General features: G+C 38.8%; 1 protein-coding gene across 1 annotated transcript in view; it reads left to right on the plus strand.

Moving 5' to 3' along the window:
* usp6nl (USP6 N-terminal like) overlaps positions 1-19,164 on the plus strand; it is a gene marked incomplete at its 5' end in the record, with an annotated part of 21,977 nt that extends 2,813 nt beyond the window's left edge. The window contains 13 exon segments of the mRNA XM_083902441.1: positions 1,671-1,744; positions 5,743-5,822; positions 7,261-7,300; positions 8,092-8,172; positions 8,804-8,911; positions 9,011-9,120; positions 9,860-9,908; positions 10,042-10,162; positions 10,263-10,357; positions 10,460-10,525; positions 11,283-11,389; positions 11,391-11,626; positions 17,023-19,164. Coding sequence (XP_083758567.1) covers positions 1,671-1,744; positions 5,743-5,822; positions 7,261-7,300; positions 8,092-8,172; positions 8,804-8,911; positions 9,011-9,120; positions 9,860-9,908; positions 10,042-10,162; positions 10,263-10,357; positions 10,460-10,525; positions 11,283-11,389; positions 11,391-11,626; positions 17,023-18,455 — 2,600 coding nt within the window. The 3' untranslated portion in view covers positions 18,456-19,164.
* Between the last annotated feature and the right edge of the window lie 5,013 nt (positions 19,165-24,177).

Here is a 24,177-nt window from a genome sequence, read left to right on the forward strand (position 1 = left end):
GTTTTATTCTGCAGACATTTTTTATTTTAAAAAGCCTTAAAAACCTTCTGTAATCTCTTTATTCAAAGACAAACGTGTAAAATAATTTGTACTTACTTTTTTATCCTTTAATTAAATAAAATTTAACCGTTTAACAAAATAAAACAAACGTAAAAAGTGAGAAATGTAGCAAACCACTGCGACGTTTACCCTTAAATTCATTTTTCTACATTTAATTAAATAGAATGGTTTCAGTATATATATAAATATACGAGTTTACTCAGTAAAGAGAAAATAAACATTAATTTCCTGTTTATTTCCTGTCGTCGACCGCTTTGTTTAATCTTCACTGACAAACTCTGAGGTCCCTGAACGCAGCATGCACACACACACACACAGAATCACAAAAACAACACTTTAAAAGACTGGAGTCTGTCGTCCTCCATCATTCCTGTCCCGTCGCTATGGGAACGCCGGAGCCTCAGGGAGGGGAGGGGGGGGGAGACTTTTCTGTATTTGTTTATTTGTTCCAAACACACACACACACACACTTTCTGCTGTGTGTGTGTGTGTGTGTGTGTGTTGTTGGCACACACACACACACCATCCTGTCATAAAAATGCCAGGCAGCTCCATAAGGAGCGTTTTGTTCAGATCGTTTAGGAATTCCAGTCGAGTCGTTTGTTGAAGCCCGTGAGACTCGGAGAGGAAGTGAGAGGACGCGCGCACTCAAAGACTTCCTGTGTACGTCCTGGAAAAATGTCCTGACGGGACGTGGACAGACGAGGACGGAGAGTTGTTACTGAGTCACAGCTGGACTCTGTCGTCAAACTGTGACTGAATTATTTACAGGTTTTTTTTAACTCAATTCAACTTTATTTATAGAGAACTTGTTACAACATTTTATTTTTAAAAAAGACAAAAAGGAGACAAAGAAAAGTGAATAATAACTCAAATTAAACAAAGGGAAAAAAAATACTTGGAGAGAGAAAAGTATTAAAGGACGATGAGATGAATGAAAACCTCTAGGGGGCGCTACAAACCACAAGTGTTTTTATTTTTACGTTTTCAGCGTTGTGGACATTCTGTCGTCACCTGACACTGAGCTAATAACATCTACGTCACATGATCACGTTTTTATCTCGGTGTTAAACTGAAGTTTGTAAACCACTCACTCTCCCACACCAAAGTCACTCACTCTCCCACACCAAAGTCACTCACTCTCCCACACCAAAGTCACTCACTCTCCCACACCAAAGTCACTCACTCTCCCACACCAGAGTCACTCACTCTCCCACACCAAAGTCACTCACTCTCCCACACCAAAGTCACTCACTCTCCCACACCAAAGTCCATAGAGTAAACCAGTGATTTTAACATCACAGCACACAGGAGTTCACAGTTGTTGATCCACTGCTGCCTCCATCACTAACTTACAATGACTGATTTTAGTGAATTCAGCTTTTAAAATATTGACTTTAGACTTAACTCAGTGACACAAAGTGACCACACGAGGCAGCAGAGGACCAGCAGCTCCTGTGTCTCTGTGAGCTAAAATCACTGGTTTTCTCTATGGACTTTGGTGTGGGAGAGTTGACGTTTTGTTTTCAAGAGGAAAACAAAGAGAACTCCATGTGATTGATGAAGATTTCTTATTTAACGCTCTTTATTCTTCTCTCTCTCTGTTTCAGCGTCTGATACTGATCAGGATGCGGCGGTGAAACTTGACCGGGAGCGAGCGGAGATCGTCGCCAAATATGACAAAGTAGGTCTTTAATTACTCTTCATTATTGGAGCGTTTTATCATTTCCTGAATTTCAAAAATTCATTAAAATTATTCCTTAAGAGATTTGCAAATATTTTCAACAGATCTTAGTTCAGGGCGATGCCGACTATTATGATGGTGAATTTCAAGTCATTCCGAGATACTTTTTGTTTTTTTGAAGAAACTCAGCTCACTGTCAAAGTGCATCAGGGCAAATGGATCATTTCATGATTTTCAAAAATTCATGAAAATTATTCCTTAAGAAATTTCCAAATATTTTCAACAGATCCTTGTTCAGGGCGATGAAGACTATTATGATGGTAAATTTCAAGTAATTCCGAGATACTTTTTGTTTTTGAGAAGAAAGTCATGATTTTCAAAAATTCATTAAAATTATTCCTTATGAGATTTGCAAATATTTTCAACAGATCCTTGTTCAGGGTGATGCTGACTATTATGATGGTGAATTTCAAGTCATTCCGAGATACTTTTTGTTTTTTTGAAGAAAGTCAGCTCACTGTCAAAGTGCATCAGGGCAAATGCATAATTTCCTGATTTTTCAAAAATTCATTAAAATTATTTCTTAAGAGATTTGCAAATATTTTCAACAGATCCTTGTTCAGGGCGATGAAGACTATTATGATGGTAAATTTCAAGTAATTCCGAGATACTTTTTGTTTTTGAGAAGAAAGTCATGATTTTCAAAAATTCATTAAAATTATTCCTTATGAGATTTGCAAATATTTTCAACAGATCCTTGTTCAGGGTGATGCTGACTATTATGATGGTGAATTTCAAGTCATTCCAAGATACTTTTTGTTTTTGAGATTAAACTCAGCTTATTGTCAAAGTGCATCAGGGAAAATGGATCATTTCCCGATTTTCAAAAATTTATTAAAATTATTCCTTAAGAGATTTACAAATATTTTCAAGTGATCCTTGTTCAGGGCGATGTCGACTATTATGATGGTAAACTTCAAGTCATTCCGAGATACTTTTTTTTTTTTTGAAGAAACTCAGCTCACTGTCAAAGTGCATCAGGGTGAATGGATCATTTCATGATTTTCAAAAAATCATTAAAATTATTCCTTAACAGATATTCAAATATTTTCAACAGATCCTTGTTCAGGGTGATGCCGACTATTATGATGGTGAATTTCAAGTAATTCCGAGATACTTTTTGTTTTTGAGATTAAACTCAGCTTATTGTCAAAGTGCATCAGGGAAAATGGATCATTTCCCGATTTTCAAAAATTCATTAAAATTATTCCTTAAGACGTTTAAGAATATTCTCAACAGATCCTTGTTCAGGGCGATGTCGACTATTATGATGGTGAATTTCAAGTCATTCCGAGATACTTTTTTTTTTTTTGAAGAAACTCAGCTCACTGTCAAAGTGCATCAGGGCAAATGGATAATTTCCTGATTTTTCAAAAATTCATTAAAATTATTTCTTAAGAGATTTGCAAATATTTTCAACAGATCCTTGTTCAGGGCGATGAAGACTATTATGATGGTGAATTTCAAGTAATTCCGAGATACTTTTTGTTTTTGAGATTAAACTCAGCTTATTGTCAAAGTGCATCAGGGAAAATGGATCATTTCCCGATTTTCAAAAATTTATTAAAATTATTCCTTAAGAGATATACAAATATTTTCAAGTGATCCTTGTTCAGGGCGATGTCGACTATTATGATGGTAAATTTCAAGTCATTCCGAGATACTTTTTTTTTTTTTGAAGAAACTCAGCTCACTGTCAAAGTGCATCAGGGCAAATGGATCATTTCATGATTTTCAAAAAATCATTAAAATCATTCCTTAACAGATATTCAAATATTTTCAAGTGATCCTTGTTCAGGGCGATGCCGACTATTATGATGGTAAATTTCAAGTCATTCCGAGATACTTTTTTTTTTTTTGAAGAAACTCAGCTCACTGTCAAAGTGCATCAGGGCAAATGGATAATTTTATGAATTTCAAAAATTCATTAAAATTATTCCTTAAGACGTTTAAGAATATTTTCAACAGATCCTTGTTCAGGGCGATGAAGACTATTATGATGGTGAATTTCAAGTAATTCCGAGATACTTTTTGTTTTTGAGAAGAAAGTCAGTTTACTGTCAAAGTGCATCAGGGCAAATGGATCATTTCATGATTTTCAAAAATTCATTAAAATTATTCCTTATGAGATTTGCAAATATTTTCAACAGATCCTTGTTCAGGGTGATGCTGACTATTATGATGGTGAATTTCAAGTAATTCCGAGATACTTTTTGTTTTTGAGATTAAACTCAGCTTATTGTCAAAGTGCATCAGGGAAAATGGATCATTTCATGATTTTCAAAAAATCATTAAAATTATTCCTTAACAGATATTCAAATATTTTCAACAGATCCTTGTTCAGGGTGATGCTGACTATTATGATGGTGAATTTCAAGTAATTCCGAGATACTTTTTGTTTTTGAGATTAAACTCAGCTTATTGTCAAAGTGCATCAGGGAAAATGGATCATTTCCCGATTTTCAAAAATTTATTAAAATTATTCCTTAAGAGATATTCAAATATTTTCAACTGATCCTTGTTCAGGGTGATGCCGACTATTATGATGGTGAATTTCAAGTCATTCCGAGATACTTTTTGTTTTTTTGAAGAAACTCAGCTCACTGTCAAAGTGCATCAGGGCAAATGGATAATTTTATGAATTTCAAAAATTCATTAAAATTATTCCTTAAGACGTTTAAGAATATTTTCAACAGATCCTTGTTCAGGGCGATGCCGACTATTATGATGGTAAATTTCAAGTCATTCCGAGATACTTTTTGTTTTTTTGAAGAAAGTCAGTTTACTGTCAAAGTGCATCAGGGCAAATGGATATTTCATGATTTTCAAAAATTCATTAAAATTATTCCTTAAGAGATTTGCGAATATTTTCAACAGATCCTTGTTCAGGGCGATGCCGACTATTATGATGGTAAATTTCAAGTCATTCCGAGATACTTTTTGTTTTTTTGAAGAAAGTCAGCTCACTGTCAAAGTGCATCAGGGCAAATGGATCATTTCATGATTTTCAAAAAATCATTAAAATTATTCCTTAAGAGATATACAAATATTTTCAAGTGATCCTTGTTCAGGGTGATGTCGACTATTATGATGGTAAATTTCAAGTCATTCCGAGATACTTTTTGTTTTTTTGAAGAAACTCAGCTCACTGTCAAAGTGTATCAGGGCAAATGGATAATTTTATGAATTTCAAAAATTCATTAAAATTATTCTTTAAGACGTTTAAGAATATTTTCAACAGATCCTTGTTCAGGGCGATGCCGACTATTACTGTGTAAAATTTCAAGTCATTCCGAGATACTTTTTATTTTTTTTTGAAGAGTCAGCTCACTGTCAAAGTGACATATTTGTTCTAAAACACATGTTTTTCATTGATTTGATTTCATTGATTAAAGATGAACAGATTTGAACAAACAAGACTTTTATTATGAAAGTGCATAAAAACACACACACGCCTTTATTTTCTACGAAAATAGATTTTAAACAGAGAGAGAAATGATGAATGTGGCGACACACACACACACACACACACTTTATTGATTTAACATGTTTTTTTTTGCTGACTGAGTGAAAATCTAAAATCCTTCCACATCTGGTCGTCATAGCGACATGTGAAACCACACACACACACACACACGACCTTCAGCGTCTGCTCTGCTTCTGCACCAGGAGTATTTTTACTTTTTATATGTTTATATATTTACCTGTGACCCTGACAATTGTTTATTGCATTTTTGATGACATGTGGAGAACTTTTGGCTTCAGTCGTGATGTTCTCAGGTTTGTGAAGGTGTTTTTTTCTTCTTCTTCAGAACATGTTGAAGAAATCCAAACTTTGTTCAAACGTTGACTTGGACTCACAAATGATCTGATCTGACAGAATTCACAGATTTAATCTTATTGTTTCTGTTTCTTTGTGTGTTTTTTTTGTTCTTCAGGGTAAAGAAGCGACGGTGGAGCCGTGGGAGGACACAAACTTCCACCTCTACAAAGTCGTCGACCGATTCGGCTTCGTTCAGTAAGAACAAAAACTCACAAACGCATCACGTTCTCTTTATTTACGCTGAAGAACACAAAGAACATGAAGATAATTAAGAACATGAAGAACACAAAGAACATGAAGATAATTAACAACATGAAGATCATGAAGATCATGAAGGTCATGAAGGTCATGAAGAACTTGAAGAACATAATAATCATGAAGATCATGAAGATCATGAACATGAAGATCATGAAGATCTGAAGAACACGAAGATCATGAAGAACACGAAGATTATGAAGATCATGAAGATGAAGAACACGAAGATCATGAAGAACACGAAGATTATGAAGATCATGAAGTTCATGAAGATCATGAAGTTCATGAAGATCATGAACACGAAGATCATGAACATAAAGATCATGAAGAACACGAAGATCATGAAGATCATGAAGTTCATGAAGTTCATGAAGATCATGAACACGAAGATCATGAACATAAAGATCATGAAGAACACGAAGATCATGAAGATGAAAAAGCAGGAATCCGACTTTAAATGAACATAAACACGAGATACTTTTTGTTTTTTTGAAGAAACTCAGCTCACTGTCAAAGTGCATCAGGGCAAATGGATCATTTCATGATTTTCAAAAATTCATTAAAATTATTCCTTATGAGATTTGCAAATATTTTCAACAGATCCTTGTTCAGGGTGATGCTGACTATTATGATGGTGAATTTCAAGTAATTCTGAGATACTTTTTGTTTTTGAGATTAAACTCAGCTTATTGTCAAAGTGCATCAGGGCAAATGGATCATTTCATGATTTTCAAAAAATCATACAAATTATTCCTTAACAGATATTCAAATATTTTCAACTGATCCTTGTTCAGGGCGATGCCGACTATTATGATGGTAAATATCAAGTCATTCCGAGATACTTTTTTTTTTTTTGAAGAAACTCAGCTCACTGTCAAAGTGCATCAGGGCAAATGGATCATTTCATGATTTTCAAAAAATCATTAAAATTATTCCTTAACAGATATTCAAATATTTTCAACTGATCCTTGTTCAGGGCGATGCTGACTATTATGATGGTAAATTTCAAGTCATTCCGAGATACTTTTTGTTTTTTTGAAGAAACTCAGCTCACTGTCAAAGTGCATCAGAGCAAATGGATAATTTTATGAATTTCAAAAATTCATTAAAATTATTCCTTAAGACGTTTAAGAATATTTTCAACAGATCCTTGTTCAGGGCGATGCCGACTATTATGATGGTGAATTTCAAGTCATTCTGAGATACTTTTTGTTTTTTTGAAGAAAGTCAGTTTACTGTCAAAGTGCATCAGGGCTAATGGATAATTTCATGATTTTCAAAAATAATCTATAAACACGAGAAACTGTGAATAAATGTCGTTTTGTTTTGTTCACAAACGCAGAGATTATTTAAAAAATCCTTTTTTTTTTCTCCTCAGTGAAAACGAACTTCCATCGTACGACTCAGTGGAGGAGAAGGTGAGCGTCATCTTAATCTGAGTCATTTACATCATCTTAATCTGAGTTATTTACATCATCTTAATCTGAGTCATTTACATCATCTTAATCTGAGTCATTTACATCATCTTAATCTGAGTCATTTACATCATCTTAATCTGAGTCATTTACATCATCTTAATCTGAGTCATTTACGTCATCTTAATCTGAGTTATTTACGTCATCTTAATCTGAGTTATTTACGTCATCTTAATCTGAGTCATTTACGTCATCTTAATCTGAGTCATTTACGTCATCTTAATCTGAGTTATTTACGTCATCTTAATCTGAGTCATTTACGTCATCTTAATCTGAGTCATTTACGTCATCTTAATCTGAGTTATTTACGTCATCTTAATCTGAGTCATTTACGTCATCTTAATCTGAGTCATTTACGTCATCTTAATCTGAGTCATTTACGTCATCTTAATCTGAGTCATTTACGTCATCTTAATCTGAGTTATTTACATCATCTTAATCTGAGTTATTTACATCATCTTAATCTGAGTTATTTACATCATCTTAATCTGAGTTATTTACATCATCTTAATCTGAGTTATTTACATCATCTTAATCTGAGTTATTTACGTCATCTTAATCTGAGTCATTTACATCATCTTAATCTGAGTTATTTACATCATCTTAATCTGAGTTATTTACATCATCTTAATCTGAGTTATTTACATCATCTTAATCTGAGTTATTTACATCATCTTAATCTGTGTTCATCATACATGTTGATCTTTATTTCCCTTTGATTTTCTGTTTGTCAGCAAAAACACGTGGAGGTGGAGAGGACGGGGAAATGGCTGAAGATGTTGAAGAGTTGGGACAAATACAAGAACAGTGACAAGGTGAGTGAGTGAGTGACGTGATACTGCCCCCCTGTGGACAACAAGCAAACTGAAAACGTTAAATAATCATAAATAATGATTTATTCTGTTTATTCTGATTACGTGTACAATTTTATTGTACACGTAATCATTCATTCAAGGTAATTCCAATATTTTATTAAATTTTTACTGATTTAATTTTTTTTTAATTTGAATATATTAAAACTTTAACTTTCAATTTCAAGCTAAACTACACAACTACTACATAACAACCCAACAACAACACAACAAACTTAACAATTACAATAATTAAAAACAATAAGTCATAAATAATGATTTATTCTGTCATCAAATAACATTGTACCAGTAATAATTTATTCAAGGTATTTTATTAACATTTTGTTGATTTAAAACATTTTTATTTGATGATATCAACACTTGAACTTTCAATTTTAATTAATTTTTCGTGTGAAGAAAACGTTTGTGTCTGAATCGTCTCTGTTTTGTTCTTGATGTTGTTTTTAGTCTCGAAAAATGACATTTGATGATTTTAAAAACCTGAAAGTGTGTGTGTGTGTGTGTGTGTGTGTGTGTGTGTGTGTGTGTGTGTGTGTGTCCGTGCGTGTGTGTGTGCGTGTGTGTGTGTGTGCAGCTGGCTCGTCGAGTGTATAAAGGGATTCCTCTGCAGCTGCGAGGACAGGTCTGGTGTTTGCTGTTGGACATTCCCAAAATCAAAGAGGAGAAGAAAGACTTTTACGAGGTAAAATTAAATCACTTTCAGTTTAAATCAGATTAGTTTAACTTATTGTCTCGATTGAAATTGTTGTTGTTGTTGTTGTTGTTGTTGTCGTCGCTGCAGAAACTAAAGTCCCGAGCCAGAGGAACGTCTCCTGACATCCGACAGATCGATCTGGACGTGAACAGAACGTACAGAGATCACATCATGTTCATGCATCGCTACGATGTCAAGTGAGTTTCACTCTCCCTGACCACAAGGTGGCAGCAGCAGCAGCAGCAGCAGCAGCAGCAGCAGCAGCAGCAGCAGCAGCAGCAGCAGCAGCAGCAGCAGCAGCAAACAATGGAGTCGATAATTTGCAGAGGTTTACGAGGTTTCTTGAATGCATCACGTTAGCTCAACACACTGGGAACCTGCATTACTTTAATGTGCTGGATTATGTTATGTTATATTATGTTATGTTATATTTTTATTTTATATTAAGTTATGTTATATTATGTTGTGTTATATTATGTTATGTTATATTATGTCGTGTTATATTATGTTATGTTATATTATGTTATGTTATATTATGTTATGTTATATTATGTTATGCTATATTATGTTATGTTATATTAAGTTATGTTATATTTTTATTTTATATTAAGTTATGTTATATTATGTTATGTTATATTATGTTGTGTTATATTATGTTGTTATATTATATTATGTTATGTTATATTATGTTATGTTATATTATGTTATGTTGTTATGTTATATTATGTTATGCTATATTATGTTATGTTGTTATGTTATATTATGTTATGCTATATTATGTTGTTATATTATGTTATGTTATATATAATTTCCAGTTTTTCCTTTGTGAAGATTTCCGTGTTTTATAAAAGTTTTAGAAGTGTTTTCTAAACGTTAAAACGTGTATTTTTTGATTGTTTGTTTGTTTGTTTGTCTGTTTGTTTGTTTGTTCCTCAGACAGCAGGCTCTGTTCCACGTCCTCACTGCTTACTCCATCTACAACACGGTGAGGAACGCCTCATTACTCTGTATTTACAGTGAAAAATGTCTGATAGTTGTGTCGTAATTGTTGTGCGTTTGTAACAGTTGTGTTGTCATTGTTGTGCGTGTGTAACAGTTGTGTGTGTGCTCTGCTGCAGGAGGTCGGTTATTGTCAGGGCATGAGTCAGATCACAGCTCTGTTGCTCATCTACATGAACGAAGAAGACGCTTTCTGGGCTTTAGTCAAACTGCTGTCAGGACACAAGCACGCCATGCACGGTAACACACACACACACACACACACACACGGTAACACACACACGGTAACACACACTGTAACACACACACACTGTAAGACTTTTCTTTTCCTCGTCTTCAGGTTTTTTCGTTCCTGGTTTTCCAAAGTTGATCCGTTTCCAGGATCATCACGAGCGGATCCTGAAGAAGATGATGCCCAAACTCAAACAACACCTGGTCAGAAACACACAAACAAACAGACACACAAACACACAAACACACAAACACACAAACAAAAAACAGGTTTGTTTCAATCATCAAATCTGTTGTTGTTTTCAGGAAAAACAGGAAGTTTTCACCAGTCTTTACACCATGAAGTGGTTTTTCCAGTGTTTCCTCGACAGAGTGAGTTTTACACAACTACACAACTACAACTACACAACTACATCCACACAACTACAACCACACAACACATCTACTACACTACACAGCAACTACACAACTACTACTACTACAACTACAACCACACAACAACACAACTACTACACTACACAACAACTACACAACTACATCCACACAACTACAACCACACAACAACACAACTACTACACTACACAACTACTACTACAACTACACAAAAACTACACTACAACTACACAACACAATTACTACTACAACTACATCTACACAACTACTACACTACACAACTACTACTACAACTACACAACAACACAATTACTACTACAACTACATCTACACAACACAACTACTAAACTACACAACAACTACACAACAACTTCTACAACTACACAACAATACAAATATAGCTACACCACAACTACGACTACACAACAGCACAGCCACAACAACACAACTACACAACAACTACAACAACACAACTACACCTACAACCGCACTGCAACTACACAACAACACTACAACTACACAACCAATACAACTACACAACAACTAAACTAAACTACACAACACCTAGATACACAACATCCAAACTACAACAACTACACAACTACATTGTACAGACAGATCTGTGTGAGCCACTGTAGTTCACTGTTAAAGTGTGTGTGTGTGTGTGTGTGTGTGTGTGTGTGTGTGTGTGTGTGTGTGTGTGTGTGTGTGTGTGTGTGTGTGTGTGTGTGTATAGACTCCCTTCACTCTGACTCTGAGGATCTGGGACATTTACATCCTGGAAGGAGAGAGGATTCTTTCTGCCATGAGTTACACCGTCCTCAAAGTTCACCGCAGTAAGACGCACACTGTCAACACACAGACACACACACACAGACACACACACATATGTAACATGTGTGTGTGTGTGTGTGTGTGTGTGTGTAGAACACCTGATGAAGTTGTCCATGGAGGAGCTGGTGGAGTTTCTTCAGGTCACTTTGTCGAAAAACTTCTTCCTGGACGACGACGTCGTGATCGAGCAGCTGCAGACGAACATGAGCGAACTGAGGAGGAGCAAGATGGAGCTGCCTGCTGCAGGTGATACACAACACACTACACAACACAGACACACACCACACACACACACACACACTGAGGAGGAGCTGCCTGCTGCAGGTGATACACAACACACTACACAACACAGACACACACCACACACACACACACACACTGAGGAGGAGCAAGATGGAGCTGCCTGCTGCAGGTGATACACAACACACTACACAACACAGACACACACCACAGACACACACACACACTGAGGAGGAGCTGCCTGCTGCAGGTGATACACAACACACTACACAACACAGACACACACCACACACACACACACACACTGAGGAGGAGCAAGATGGAGCTGCCTACGTTAGAGAACGTTTGAAGACGTTTAAAGACGTTTGAGAACGTTTGAGAACGTTTGAGGACGTTTGAAGACGTCTGAGAACGTTTGAGGACGTTTGAGGACGTTTAAAGGCGTCTGAGAACGTTTGAAGACGTTTAAAGACGTTTGAGGACGTTTGAAGACGTTTGAAGACGTTTAAAGACGTTTAAAGACGTTTGAGGACGTTTGAAGACGTTTAAAGACGATTGAGAACTTTTGAGGACGTTTGAAGACGTTTAAAGACGTTTAAAGACGTTTGAGGACGTTTGAGAACATTTGAGGACGTTTGAAGACGTCTGAGAACGTTTGAGGACGTTTGAAGACGTTTAAAGACGTTTAAAGACGTTTGAGGACGTTTGAAGACGTTTAAAGACGTTTAAAGACGTTTGAGAACATTTGAGAACGTTTGAAGACGTTTGAGAACATTTGAGAACGTTTGAAGACGTTTAAAGACGTTTAAAGACGTTTGAGAACGTTTGAGAACATTTGAGAACGTTTGAGGACGTTTGAAGACGTTTAAAGACGTTTGAGAACATTTGAGAATGTTTGAAGACGTTTAAAGACGCTTGAGAACTTTTGAGGACGTTTGAAGACGTCTGAGAACGTTTCAGAACGTTTGAAGACGTTTAAAGACGCTTGAGAACTTTTGAGGACGTTTGAAGACGTTTAAAGACGCTTAAAGACGTTTAAAGACGTTTGAGGACGTTTGAAGACGTTTAAAGACGTTTAAAGACGTTTGAGAACGTTTGAAGACGTTTGAGAACATTTGAGAACGTTTGAAGACGTTTAAAGACGTTTGAGAACGTTTGAGAACATTTGAGAACGTTTGAGGACGTTTGAAGACGTTTGAGAACGTTTGAGAACATTTGAGGACGTTTGAAGACGTTTAAAGACGTTTGAGAACATTTGAGAATGTTTGAAGACGTTTAAAGACGCTTGAGAACGTTTGAGGACGTTTGAAGACGTTTAAAGACGTTTGAGAACTTTTGAGGACGTTTGAAGACGTTTAAAGACGTTTAAAAACGTTTGAGGACGTTTGAGAACATTTGAGGACGTTTGAAGACGTCTGAGAACGTTTGAGGACGTTTGAAGACGTCTGAGAACGTTTGAGGACGTTTGAAGACGTTTAAAGACGTTTAAAGACGTTTGAGGACGTTTGAAGACGTTTAAAGACGTTTAAAGACGTTTGAGAACATTTGAGAACGTTTGAAGACGTTTGAGAACATTTGAGAACGTTTGAAGACGTTTAAAGACGTTTAAAGACGTTTGAGAACGTTTGAGAACATTTGAGAACGTTTGAGGACGTTTGAAGACGTTTAAAGACGTTTGAGAACATTTGAGAATGTTTGAAGACGTTTAAAGACGCTTGAGAACTTTTGAGGACGTTTGAAGACGTTTAAAGACGCTTGAGAACTTTTGAGGACGTTTGAAGACGTTTAAAGACGTTTAAAGACGTTTAAAGACGTTTGAGGACGTTTGAAGACGTTTAAAGACGTTTAAAGACGTTTGAGAACGTTTGAAGACGTTTGAGAACATTTGAGAACGTTTGAAGACGTTTAAAGACGTTTGAGAACGTTTGAGAACATTTGAGAACGTTTGAGGACGTTTGAAGACGTTTGAGAACGTTTGAGAACATTTGAGGACGTTTGAAGACGTTTAAAGACGTTTGAGAACATTTGAGAATGTTTGAAGACGTTTAAAGACGCTTGAGAACGTTTGAGGACGTTTGAAGACGTTTAAAGACGTTTGAGAACTTTTGAGGACGTTTGAAGACGTTTAAAGACGTTTAAAGACGTTTGAGGACGTTTGAGAACATTTGAGGACGTTTGAAGACGTCTGAGAACGTTTGAGGACGTTTGAAGACGTCTGAGAACGTTTGAGGACGTTTGAAGACGTTTAAAGACGTTTAAAGACGTTTGAGGACGTTTGAAGACGTTTAAAGACGTTTAAAGACGTTTGAGAACATTTGAGAACGTTTGAAGACGTTTGAGAACATTTGAGAACGTTTGAAGACGTTTAAAGACGTTTAAAGACGTTTGAGAACGTTTGAGAACATTTGAGAACGTTTGAGGACGTTTGAAGACGTTTAAAGACGTTTGAGAACATTTGAGAATGTTTGAAGACGTTTAAAGACGCTTGAGAACTTTTGAGGACGTTTGAAGACGTCTGAGAACGTTTCAGAACGTTTGAAGACGTTTAAAGACGCTTGAGAACTTTTGAGGACGTTTGAAGACGTTTAAAGACGTTTAAAGACGTTTAAAGACGTTTGAGGACGTTTGAAGACGTTTAAAGACGTTTAAAGACGTTTGAGAACGTTTGAAGACGTTTGAGAACATTTGAGAACGTTTGAAGACGTTTAAAGACGTTTGAGAACGTTTGAGAACATTTGAGAACGTTTGAGGACGTTTGAAGACGTTTGAGAACGTTTGAGAACATTTGAGGACGTTTGAAGACGTTTAAAGACGTTTGAGAACATTTGAGAATGTTTGAAGACGTTTAAAGACGCTTGAGAACGTTTGAGGACGTTTGAAGACGTTTAAAGACGTTTGAGAACATTTGAGAACGTTTGAGGACGTTTGAAGACGTTTGAAGACGTTTGAGAATGTTCTCAAACGTCTTCATTTCCAGGTTTTTCAACATTTCCTGAAGTAAAAACCTCATAAATAATGAAAACAGCATGAATAGAATAGAGAATAGAAGAATATTTCATGTTTACATCTGTTTTCTCCTCTTTTTTCTCTTTAATCTTCTTCTTCTTCTTTTTTCTTCTTGTGTCAAACGTTTTTTTAGTGAACAACAAAAGTGTGACAGTGAGCGAACGACATTTTCCCTCCTTCAACACTAACCGGTGGGATTTTCCTCCTGAGCCTCATGTCTCTGTCCTGCAGGTGTCTGTCCTCCTGTCTGTCTCTCTGTCCTCCTGTCTGTCTCTCTGTCCTCCTGTCTGTCCTCTGTCCTCCTGTCTGTCCTCTGTCCTGCAGGTGTCTGTCCTCCTGTCTGTCTCTCTGTCCTCCTGTCTGTCCTCTGTCCTCCTGTCTGTCTCTCTGTCCTCCTGTCTGTCTCTCTGTCCTCCTGTCTGTCTCTCTGTCCTCCTGTCTGTCCTCTGTCCTCCTGTCTGTCTCTCTGTCCTCCTGTCTGTCTCTCTGTCCTCCTGTCTGTCCTCTGTCCTGCAGATGTCTCTCTGTCCTCCTGTCTGTCCTCTGTCCTGCAGATTTCTCTTCGGCTGCTTTCGTCTCTTTGTTTTTGTCTTTTTCTGCTTCAGTCTTCACAGTGACAGTCTGCCATCTGGTGGCCACTGTCAGACACTGCAAGAGAAGCAGTTTTTATTTCATGAAATGAATATTAATATTAGATTAATTGTATTTAATACATTACACTATATTATTTTTATAGTATAGTGTGATTTTTAGAGGAATAACGGTGTTTTCTTCATAAAGAGTGTTTTCCTGGATCAGCACTTCCTGTTCCTACAGCTGCTGCTTCCTGTTTGATCACACTTTAACCTTCACAGTCATCATCATCATCATCATCATCACTGTTTCCTAATGTTTTGGTTTTTTTTTACTCTTCCTGTCTTTTTTTCTGTGTGTTTATGAGGTCATGACTGTGCTGTGAGCGCCACCTGCTGCTGAGAACCAGACGCTCATTCTCAGTGAGACAGAGTTCAATCTGAGAGTCTACAATATTTAAATATATATATATGTTTACGTCTTTATCTTTAACTGAGACGGACTTTTATAAACCACTCACTCTCTCACACCAAAGTCACTCACTCTCCCACACCAAAGTCACTCACTCTCCCACACCAAAGTCACTCTCTCACACCAAAGTCACTCACTCTCCCACACCAAAGTCACTCACTCTCTCACACCAAAGTCACTCACTCTCCCACACCAAAGTCACTCACTCTGCCACACCAAAGTCACTCACTCTCCCACACCAAAGTCACTCACTCTCTCACACCAAAGTCACTCACTCTCTCACACCAAAGTCACTCACTCTCCCACACCAAAGTCACTCACTCTCTCACACCAAAGTCACTCACTCTCCCACACCAAAGTCACTCACTCTCCCACACCAAAGTCACTCACTCTCCCACACCAAAGTCACTCACTCTGCCACACCAAAGTCACTCACTCTCCCACACCAAAGTCACTCACTCTCCCACACCAAAGTCACTCACTCTCCCACACCAAAGTCACTCACTCTCCCACACCAAAGTCACTCACTCTGCCACACCAAAGTCACTCACTCTCCCACACCAAAGTCACTCACTCTCCCACACCAAAGTCACTCACTCTCCCACACCAAAGTCACTCACTCTCCCACACCAAAGTCACTCACTCTGCCACACCAAAGTCACTCACTCTGCCACACCAAAGTCACTCACACTAAAGTCACTCACTCTCCCACACCGTCACTCACTCTCCTCACACCAAAGTCACTCACTCTCTCACACCAAAGTCACTCACTCTCTCACACCAAAGTCACTCACTCTCTCACACCAAAGTCACTCACTCTCCCACACCAAAGTCACTCACTCTGCCACACCAAAGTCACTCACTCTGCCACACCAAAGTCACTCACACTAAAGTCACTCACTCTCCCACACCGTCACTCACTCTCCTCACACCAAAGTCACTCACTCTCTCACACCAAAGTCACTCACTCTCTCACACCAAAGTCACTCACTCTCTCACACCAAAGTCACTCACTCTCCCACACCAAAGTCACTCACTCTCCCACACCAAAGTCACTCACTCTCCCACACCAAAGTCACTCACTCTCCCACATCAAAGTCACTCACTCTCTCACACCTGTGTCCCTGTGAGCTAAAATCACTGGTTTTCTCTATGGACTTTGGTGTGGGAGATATCGTCGACTCAAACTGAGAGTGAACGTCTGAATGATCAGTTTTTGTTTTGTATTTTTCTCGACACTTTCCTGATGTTTGGTTGTTTCTTTACGTTGTCGCATGAAAACCACGTCCTCGTCGCCGTGACTCGGCACCAACGGCCGTCGCTCGTTTTCACGTCGTTTCCTCTAATTTCAGGTAAAGACGACGAGTTTCCCACGAAGCCTCTGGGTCAACTTCCTCCTGACCTGAGCGCGGCGGCGGCGGCGGCGGCGGTGGCGAACCACGTGGCCAACGGTCAGAGCCACGTCGAGCCGGCCGACCCGAGTCCGGCGCCAGACTCCCGACCTCCGAGCCGCTCTCGCCGAGACTCCGCGGAGAGGTCGCTGCGTCAGCGGAGGCCGGACAAACGCGACGGACATTCCCGAGGCTCGGCCGAGATTCCCGACGGTCAGCAGAGATCCGCAGCGACCACGCCCGAGAGGGGAGAAGCCCCGCCCACGGCGACGCCTCAGAGTCACGCCGGCGCTAACCACAACTCCAACGCCGTCCCGCACAGAGACTTCGCCCCCCGCTGGTTCAAACCGTCCGACACCAAACTGGAGGCGGTCAAAGCTGCGGGGCGGGAGCTGAGCCGAGCCGCGTCGCCGGCTCCTTCCAGCTCCGATGACGCCGCCGCCGCCGCCGCGCTCCCGCAGCGCCGGCAGCGTCCGAGAGGCTTCGCCGCCGGCGCCGACCGAGGCTCCAACGCCTCGCAGTACGACAACGTACCGGGAATACCCGAGCCGCAGTTTGAGATCCTGGAGCTGGAGCGACCGCCGTCCAGAGTGAGGACGCCGCGCGGCGAGACGCCGTCCCTCCACCAGAGCAGCCCCAACCGCGGACCCGACCTCGCCGGGAACGCCGTCTCCGTCGGGGTGACCAGACGCCAACCTCCTGCTCCGTTTTCCCACAACAGTCCACCGGGGGGCAGCACGACGGAGCTCCACCCGGCCTACGGCGTGAACGTGGACCACAGAGCCCACGACAGACTCTTTGCTCCGCCCACCAGGTTCCCTCCGCCCTCCGACGCGGCGTACGGCGCTCAGACGTACGCGACCGCGCAGCGACAGCCGGACAGAGCTCTGACGCACAACTCCTCCTTCGCCACGTACCGCAGACCGCCGCCGCCAGGCTCCGCCCACAGAGTCAGACGCAGGTCGCCGCCGCAGCTGGAGACGCAGGGAAGCTCCGCCCCCGTCTACCTGCAGCAGGTGTACGCGCACAGAGGGAACTACGCGACAGACGGGGGGCAGCAGCAGCGAGTCGTCGACGGGCGCGCGTGGGCGGCGGCGTTGACGCCGCAGGTCGACGAGTTCCCGCCCCCTCCTCCTCCTCCTCCTCCTCCTCCTCCTCCTCCGGCGTCGCCGGGCGGAATGCCGCGCTCGCCGAGCTTCCAGCAGGCGCAGATGTCGCCGCTCAGAGAGTTCACGTTCCACGCCGCCGCCGCCACGGACGACCTCGCTCGCTACACGACGCAGTTCCAGGAGCAGCAGCCGGCGCTGCGACCGCAGCTCCCCCCGCTGTTCGGAGGGCAGCACTACAGGCACGCGCAGGAGGCGTTCGCCCTGCAGGAGGCGATGTTGCTGTGACACAAACACTGAGCTTTAGTCTGCGACACTGTGGTGAAGACGAGGAGGAACGGACCATTAACTGACTGAAGATTGAGTTTATTTTTGGAGACGTGACCGTACATATACATATATATATATATATATATATATATATATATATATATATATCTTTTAGAGTGTGCCGTGTACAGTGGAGTTTTGTTAAAATGCTGAATTGTTTTCAGTAGCAGGAGAGAGTTTTTTTATTTGTTACTGACGGATATTTACACTAGAGAAGTTTGTAAAAAAAAGAGAAAAGACTTAACGCAGCGATACGATTAGAAACTTCAACTTTTATTCATTTCAAATCACGTCCACTGTAAAAACGACAGGGGTTTTATTTTCCTTTTATTTGTAACTTTTCTCCCTGATTAAAAAGGGATAGTTCGGCTTTTCCCGAGCGTGGTTTTGTGACGTAAACCACTCACTGAGTTAAGTCTAAAGTAAATATTTTGAAAGCTGAATTCACTAAAATCTGGACTTTGGTGTGGGAGAGTGAGTGGTTTACACTAACAAACCTGTACTGTCCCTTTAACTCGTGTATGTGCAATACATTTCCGTGTACACTGAGTATTTACATGTATGTAAAGCCAGCGTAGTTTCTGGTTTAACCACAGGTAACAAGTTTATTTTTATTATTATTATTATTTTAATTTGCTGTACTGTAGTTTAACCACATCTCGAGCAAAAAAACACAGATTATAGAACTAGTGTCTTAATTATTGTCAACACTGTCAGATTAACTACTGCTCAGCTGCTGTCTCACACACACACACACACACACACACACATATTTAACACACTCACGTTCCCTGTCATTGTTATTTTTACTCGTATTATTCCTGGTTATAATCTGGTTATTGTTCGACTACTGTTGTTCTTTACATTCCATAATTTATCTGTGTTGTTTCTGCTCAGCTCATACTTTGCTTAATAAAAAACAAGGAGGTTGAAAACCGAATTTTATCTTTACTTTTTATCAATGAAAATCATTGTATATACATTTATCTTTAAATGAAATGAAATTAAATTAAATTAAATTAAATTAAATTAAATAGAAAATAAAATGATGAAAACGACATACTGTACTATGTCGTCCAAAATCTGACAATTTTTTTGAAAAATGTTTTTTTGGTCCAAAACGTGACAAAAACGTCATACTATACTATGTCTCCAAAATATGACCATTTTTGTAGGAAAAAAAGTTTGGTCCAAAACTTGACAGAAACGACATACTATACTATGTAGTACTTCATACTATACTATGTCGTCCAAAATGTGACAATTTTTGGAGAAAAAAAATTTGGTCCAAAACTTGACAAAAACGTCATACTATACTATGTAGTACGTCATACTATACTGTCTCCAAAATGTGACCATTTTTGGAGAAAAAAAATTTGGCCCAAAATTTGACAAAAACGACATACTATACTATGTCGTCCAAAATCGGACAATTTTTTTGAAAAACTTTTTTTTGGTCCAAAACTTCACAAAAACGTCATACTATACTATGTAGTACGTCATACTATACTATGTCTCCAAAATGTGACCATTTTTGGAGAAAAAAAATTTGGCCCAAAATTTGACAAAAACGACATACTATACTATGTCGTCCAAAATCTGACAATTTTTTTGAAAAACTTTTTTTGGTCCAAAACTTGACAAAAACGTCATACTATACTATGTAGTACGTCATACTATACTATGTCTCCAAAATGTGACCATTTTTGGAGAAAAAAAATTTGGTCCAAAATTTGACAAAAATGTTGGACCAAATTTTTTGTTAGTCTTTTCAAATTTTGTACAAAAAAAAATTGCACATTTTTTTTTTTTTAATTTTGGACGACAGTAGTATGACGTTTTTGTCAAATTTGGACCAACATTTTTTGGTCAAAATGTTTTTTAATTTTGGTCGACTTAGTATAGTATGACGCTTTTTAAAATTTTGGACCAAAACTTTTTTTTTTCTAATTCTTTTGAAAAAAAAAAATGCACATTTTTTTCCCAAATTTTGGACGACATAGTAGTATGACGTTTTTGTCAAATTTTGGACCAAAAAGTTTTGGTCGACATAGTATAGTATGACGTTTTTGTCAAATTTTGTATCAAAAATCGTTCTTCAAATTTTTTTTTTTCAAATTTTGGACGACATAGTATAGTATGACGTTTTTTCTGTTTGCTTTTTCAAATTTTGGACCAAAAACATTTTGTTCAAAATATTTTTTCAATTTTGGTCGACATAGTATAGTATGACGTCTTTTTTTAAATTTTGGACCTAAACCTTTTTTTTAATTTTTTTTTGAAAAAAAATAAAATTTCTAATTTCTTTCCCAAAATTTGGACGACGTAGTATAGTATGACGTTTATTTTGTTTGTTTTTTCAAATTCTGGACCAAAATTTATTTTTCTAATTTTTTTTTTAAGATCGTAGACATAGTATGACGTTTTTGTCAAATTTTGGACCAAAAATTTTGGGTCAAATTTTATTTTTCAAATTTCAAAAAGTCTTTTGTCAGAATTATCCTTTTAAATGATATATTTTCCCCCTCGTTTATTTCTTTATGATTTAACGTTGGCTTCATGTGTCGCTGTTTCCTGACAAACTTCTCTCTTCATTTTCTGTTAAAACAGCGACCTCTTCCGGTCGTCTTTCGTAAACACGTGTGTGTTTCAAAATAAGAGGCAGCGCAGGTGCAGGAACACCGACACAGTCAGAAAAATCAATATTTATTTAAATGTCAATAAATCAGTTTTCAATGATTTCTCCATTAGCTGGTTTTGATTTGATTTATTTCATTATTTTTTTATTTAACTGAGATAAACAAACATTGCACATGAATTAAATGATATGAAGATATTTGGTTTTATCTGCAGCTGCGTTTTTATTTAACAAAATAAAAGCACAGCGTCGCTTTGCTTTGACCCACATTCTCGCGCATGTCCTCGTGCATTATGAGAAATAACAGGAGCGTTTGTGCACGAGCGCCACAGTAACAGCATCATAACGCGACAGTGTAACACACAGGCATTTCCGGTCCCCGTTCCTTCAGCGTAAACCTGGAGAGAGAAAGGACTCGGGACGCGATTCTGAGCCGATCCACCGACAAACCTGCGTCCTTGACCCGGGTAAGTGCCGGGAATTGTCCCGCTTCTTATCCCTGTGTCATCATCCTCAGTGTGTTCATGTGGAGGCATTCAGCCCTACACCGGACTTCATTGAGAAAACCACCGATTTAAACCGTTTTATCTCCAAGTAAATCGCCCGTTTTGAAAATATGACTTCTATAGGATTGTATCATCCAAATGAATATAAATATGCATTTCGGCATCGATGGCACTCGCCGACTGCACACGTTTGAGGAACTACTGAGCTTTACTCACGCTGGGCTTCGTCGCAGCTCGTTGTGATTTGACGTGCACTTTGTGTTGACGAGAGCTGAGCGAGTTTCAGGCGCGTCAGTTCAAAAAAGTCAACACTTTTAGCCACACTGATGCTTCTGTGTTCTTTTAAGTAACGCCGAATGCGAGAGTGGACGGTAGTCGTTTGATAATGATGAATAAAGTTATGCGTCACCATCATTTATGCCCGCTACCTTTGTAGAAATATATAATCCGATGATTTCTTAACGAGGATTGGTTTTTCCTCCAAGACTGAGGGAGAGGGGGGGGGGGGGGGGGCGCTTGCCCTGCGTGGCCGACAAACCCGCGCCATTGGCCCGGTAAGTGCAGGAGAGGCTTCCCCTCTTTATTATTCCTGTCATCCTCAGTGTGGATACACTCGTCCTGTGAAGGAATGTCGCTCACACCAAAACCTCGTTAGGAAAGTCCGACATTCAACGCATTTCAACTCCCAAGTCAAAATGCGCGTAATGAGACATTTCTGAGATGTAAATAAAGAACTGATAGAGCACAAATGGACACTTCGGCGTCCACAACACACACACACTCATACATATATAAGCATCACGTGGGCTTTCTTTACGCCGGGCGTCATTTACAGCTCACTCGACCGCAAGTGATGGAGCGTCGTGCGCGACAGTTGAAAAATATGATTGATTGATTGATTGATTTACTTTAATATCCCCAAAGGGGCAATTTAGTATACAACAGCAGTTGGCACAATAAACACACCAGATGCAACACATAGGTAGCAATAAATAGATAGAAATACATCGTATATTAAAACATAACGATACAAAAAATAGAAATACCAGGATACATCATAAAAATTATTACCTGCAAGTCACATCAAATCATCAGCTACAGCTGGTTCAAATATTTAACAGCTAGCGGGACGAATGATCTCAAGTATCTATTTGACCTGGCCTTCCTAGTAAAAGACATCCTCCTTCCTGAGGGTAACAATCTAAACTCCTTGTTCAGAGGATGATCAGGATCTGCCAGTATGACCTTTGCCCTCTGAACACACCTGACTTGATAGATCAGACCTAGATCATCAAGGTCAGTGCCAATGATCTTTCGGCATTGTTTAATGATACTGCTTAGCCTGTTTTTATTAGCAAGACTGAGGTTACCAAACCAGCAGATCATAGAAAAAGTAAATACAGACTTGACAAAGGATGAATAAAACATTCTCATGAGGGACCTCTCTACCTGGAAAGTCCTCAACTTTCTCAAATAAAACAGTCTTTGATTGGCCTTCTTACAGATTCTGTCCGTATTGGGCTCAAATGTCAGCCTTTCGTCCAGAATAGTCCCAAGATACTTATACTGGCTGACGGTCTCGACTGGGGACCCTTTTATAGTCAATAGTGTCATGGTAGGACGGTTTCTACGGAAATCAAACCGCATATTTTAACAGCAATCATTCTGCTGTATTCTTCTAAGTAATAATAGAGTAGAGCCGAATACTAGAGTAGATTCTCACGGTGTTTGAAAACATTATACATTTCGGTTTTAGTATTGTTATTGTTGTCCAATTGCGTTTTAACTTAGATTTGACTGATTTCTGAATAGGGTTTGGTTCACCTCAAAGGGAGCGATGCGAAAGGATCGTTTGGACACACACACACACACACACACACACACACATATGTATCTATACACTTAATAATCTTTTAAAAAGTACTATGTATTAACTTTTTATTCATGTGGTGTAAAAGAAAAAAATGTCATGATTTTATATTTTCTCCTGAAAATTGATGCCTTTTTAAAAAAAAAAATAATAATAATATGTCATAATCTCAGAGCCAACATTTTAGTTTTCATTTACCACTTTTATTTTTATTAAATGTTTATTATTTTATTTGAATTATTTATTTACCCAAGCATGAGAAAAATGTTTATTATTTAACTGCAGCTAAGTTTATATTTGACATCTCAGACCTGATATTGATAAGTTATTGATTATCTGACGTCATGATGAGGTCACATGACTGCAGCAGATTTACAGACGTGTGTGTGTGTGTGTTTGTAGAAGCAGACCATAATAAACCTGCTGCTTCAAGTTTGGAAATATGATCGGAGAGAAACCATGTGACAAGTTCACGGAAATCATGCAAGTCATGACCGGATGTCACAGCTTGTGCACCTTTAAAATAAAACAAATATGTGTTTCCAAATTTAAACACGAAAAAAGTCAAAGTTCTCCGTGAAAATGTGTATTCTCTGTCATTGTTATCTTTGACCATTTCATTTATTTATGAAAGTATCTTGTAATTCTTGACAAGTTTACATTTCC

The sequence above is a fragment of the Microchirus variegatus genome (genome assembly GCF_963457635.1).
Source record: "Microchirus variegatus genome assembly, chromosome: 16".
Classification (NCBI taxonomy): Eukaryota; Metazoa; Chordata; class Actinopteri; order Pleuronectiformes; family Soleidae; genus Microchirus; species Microchirus variegatus.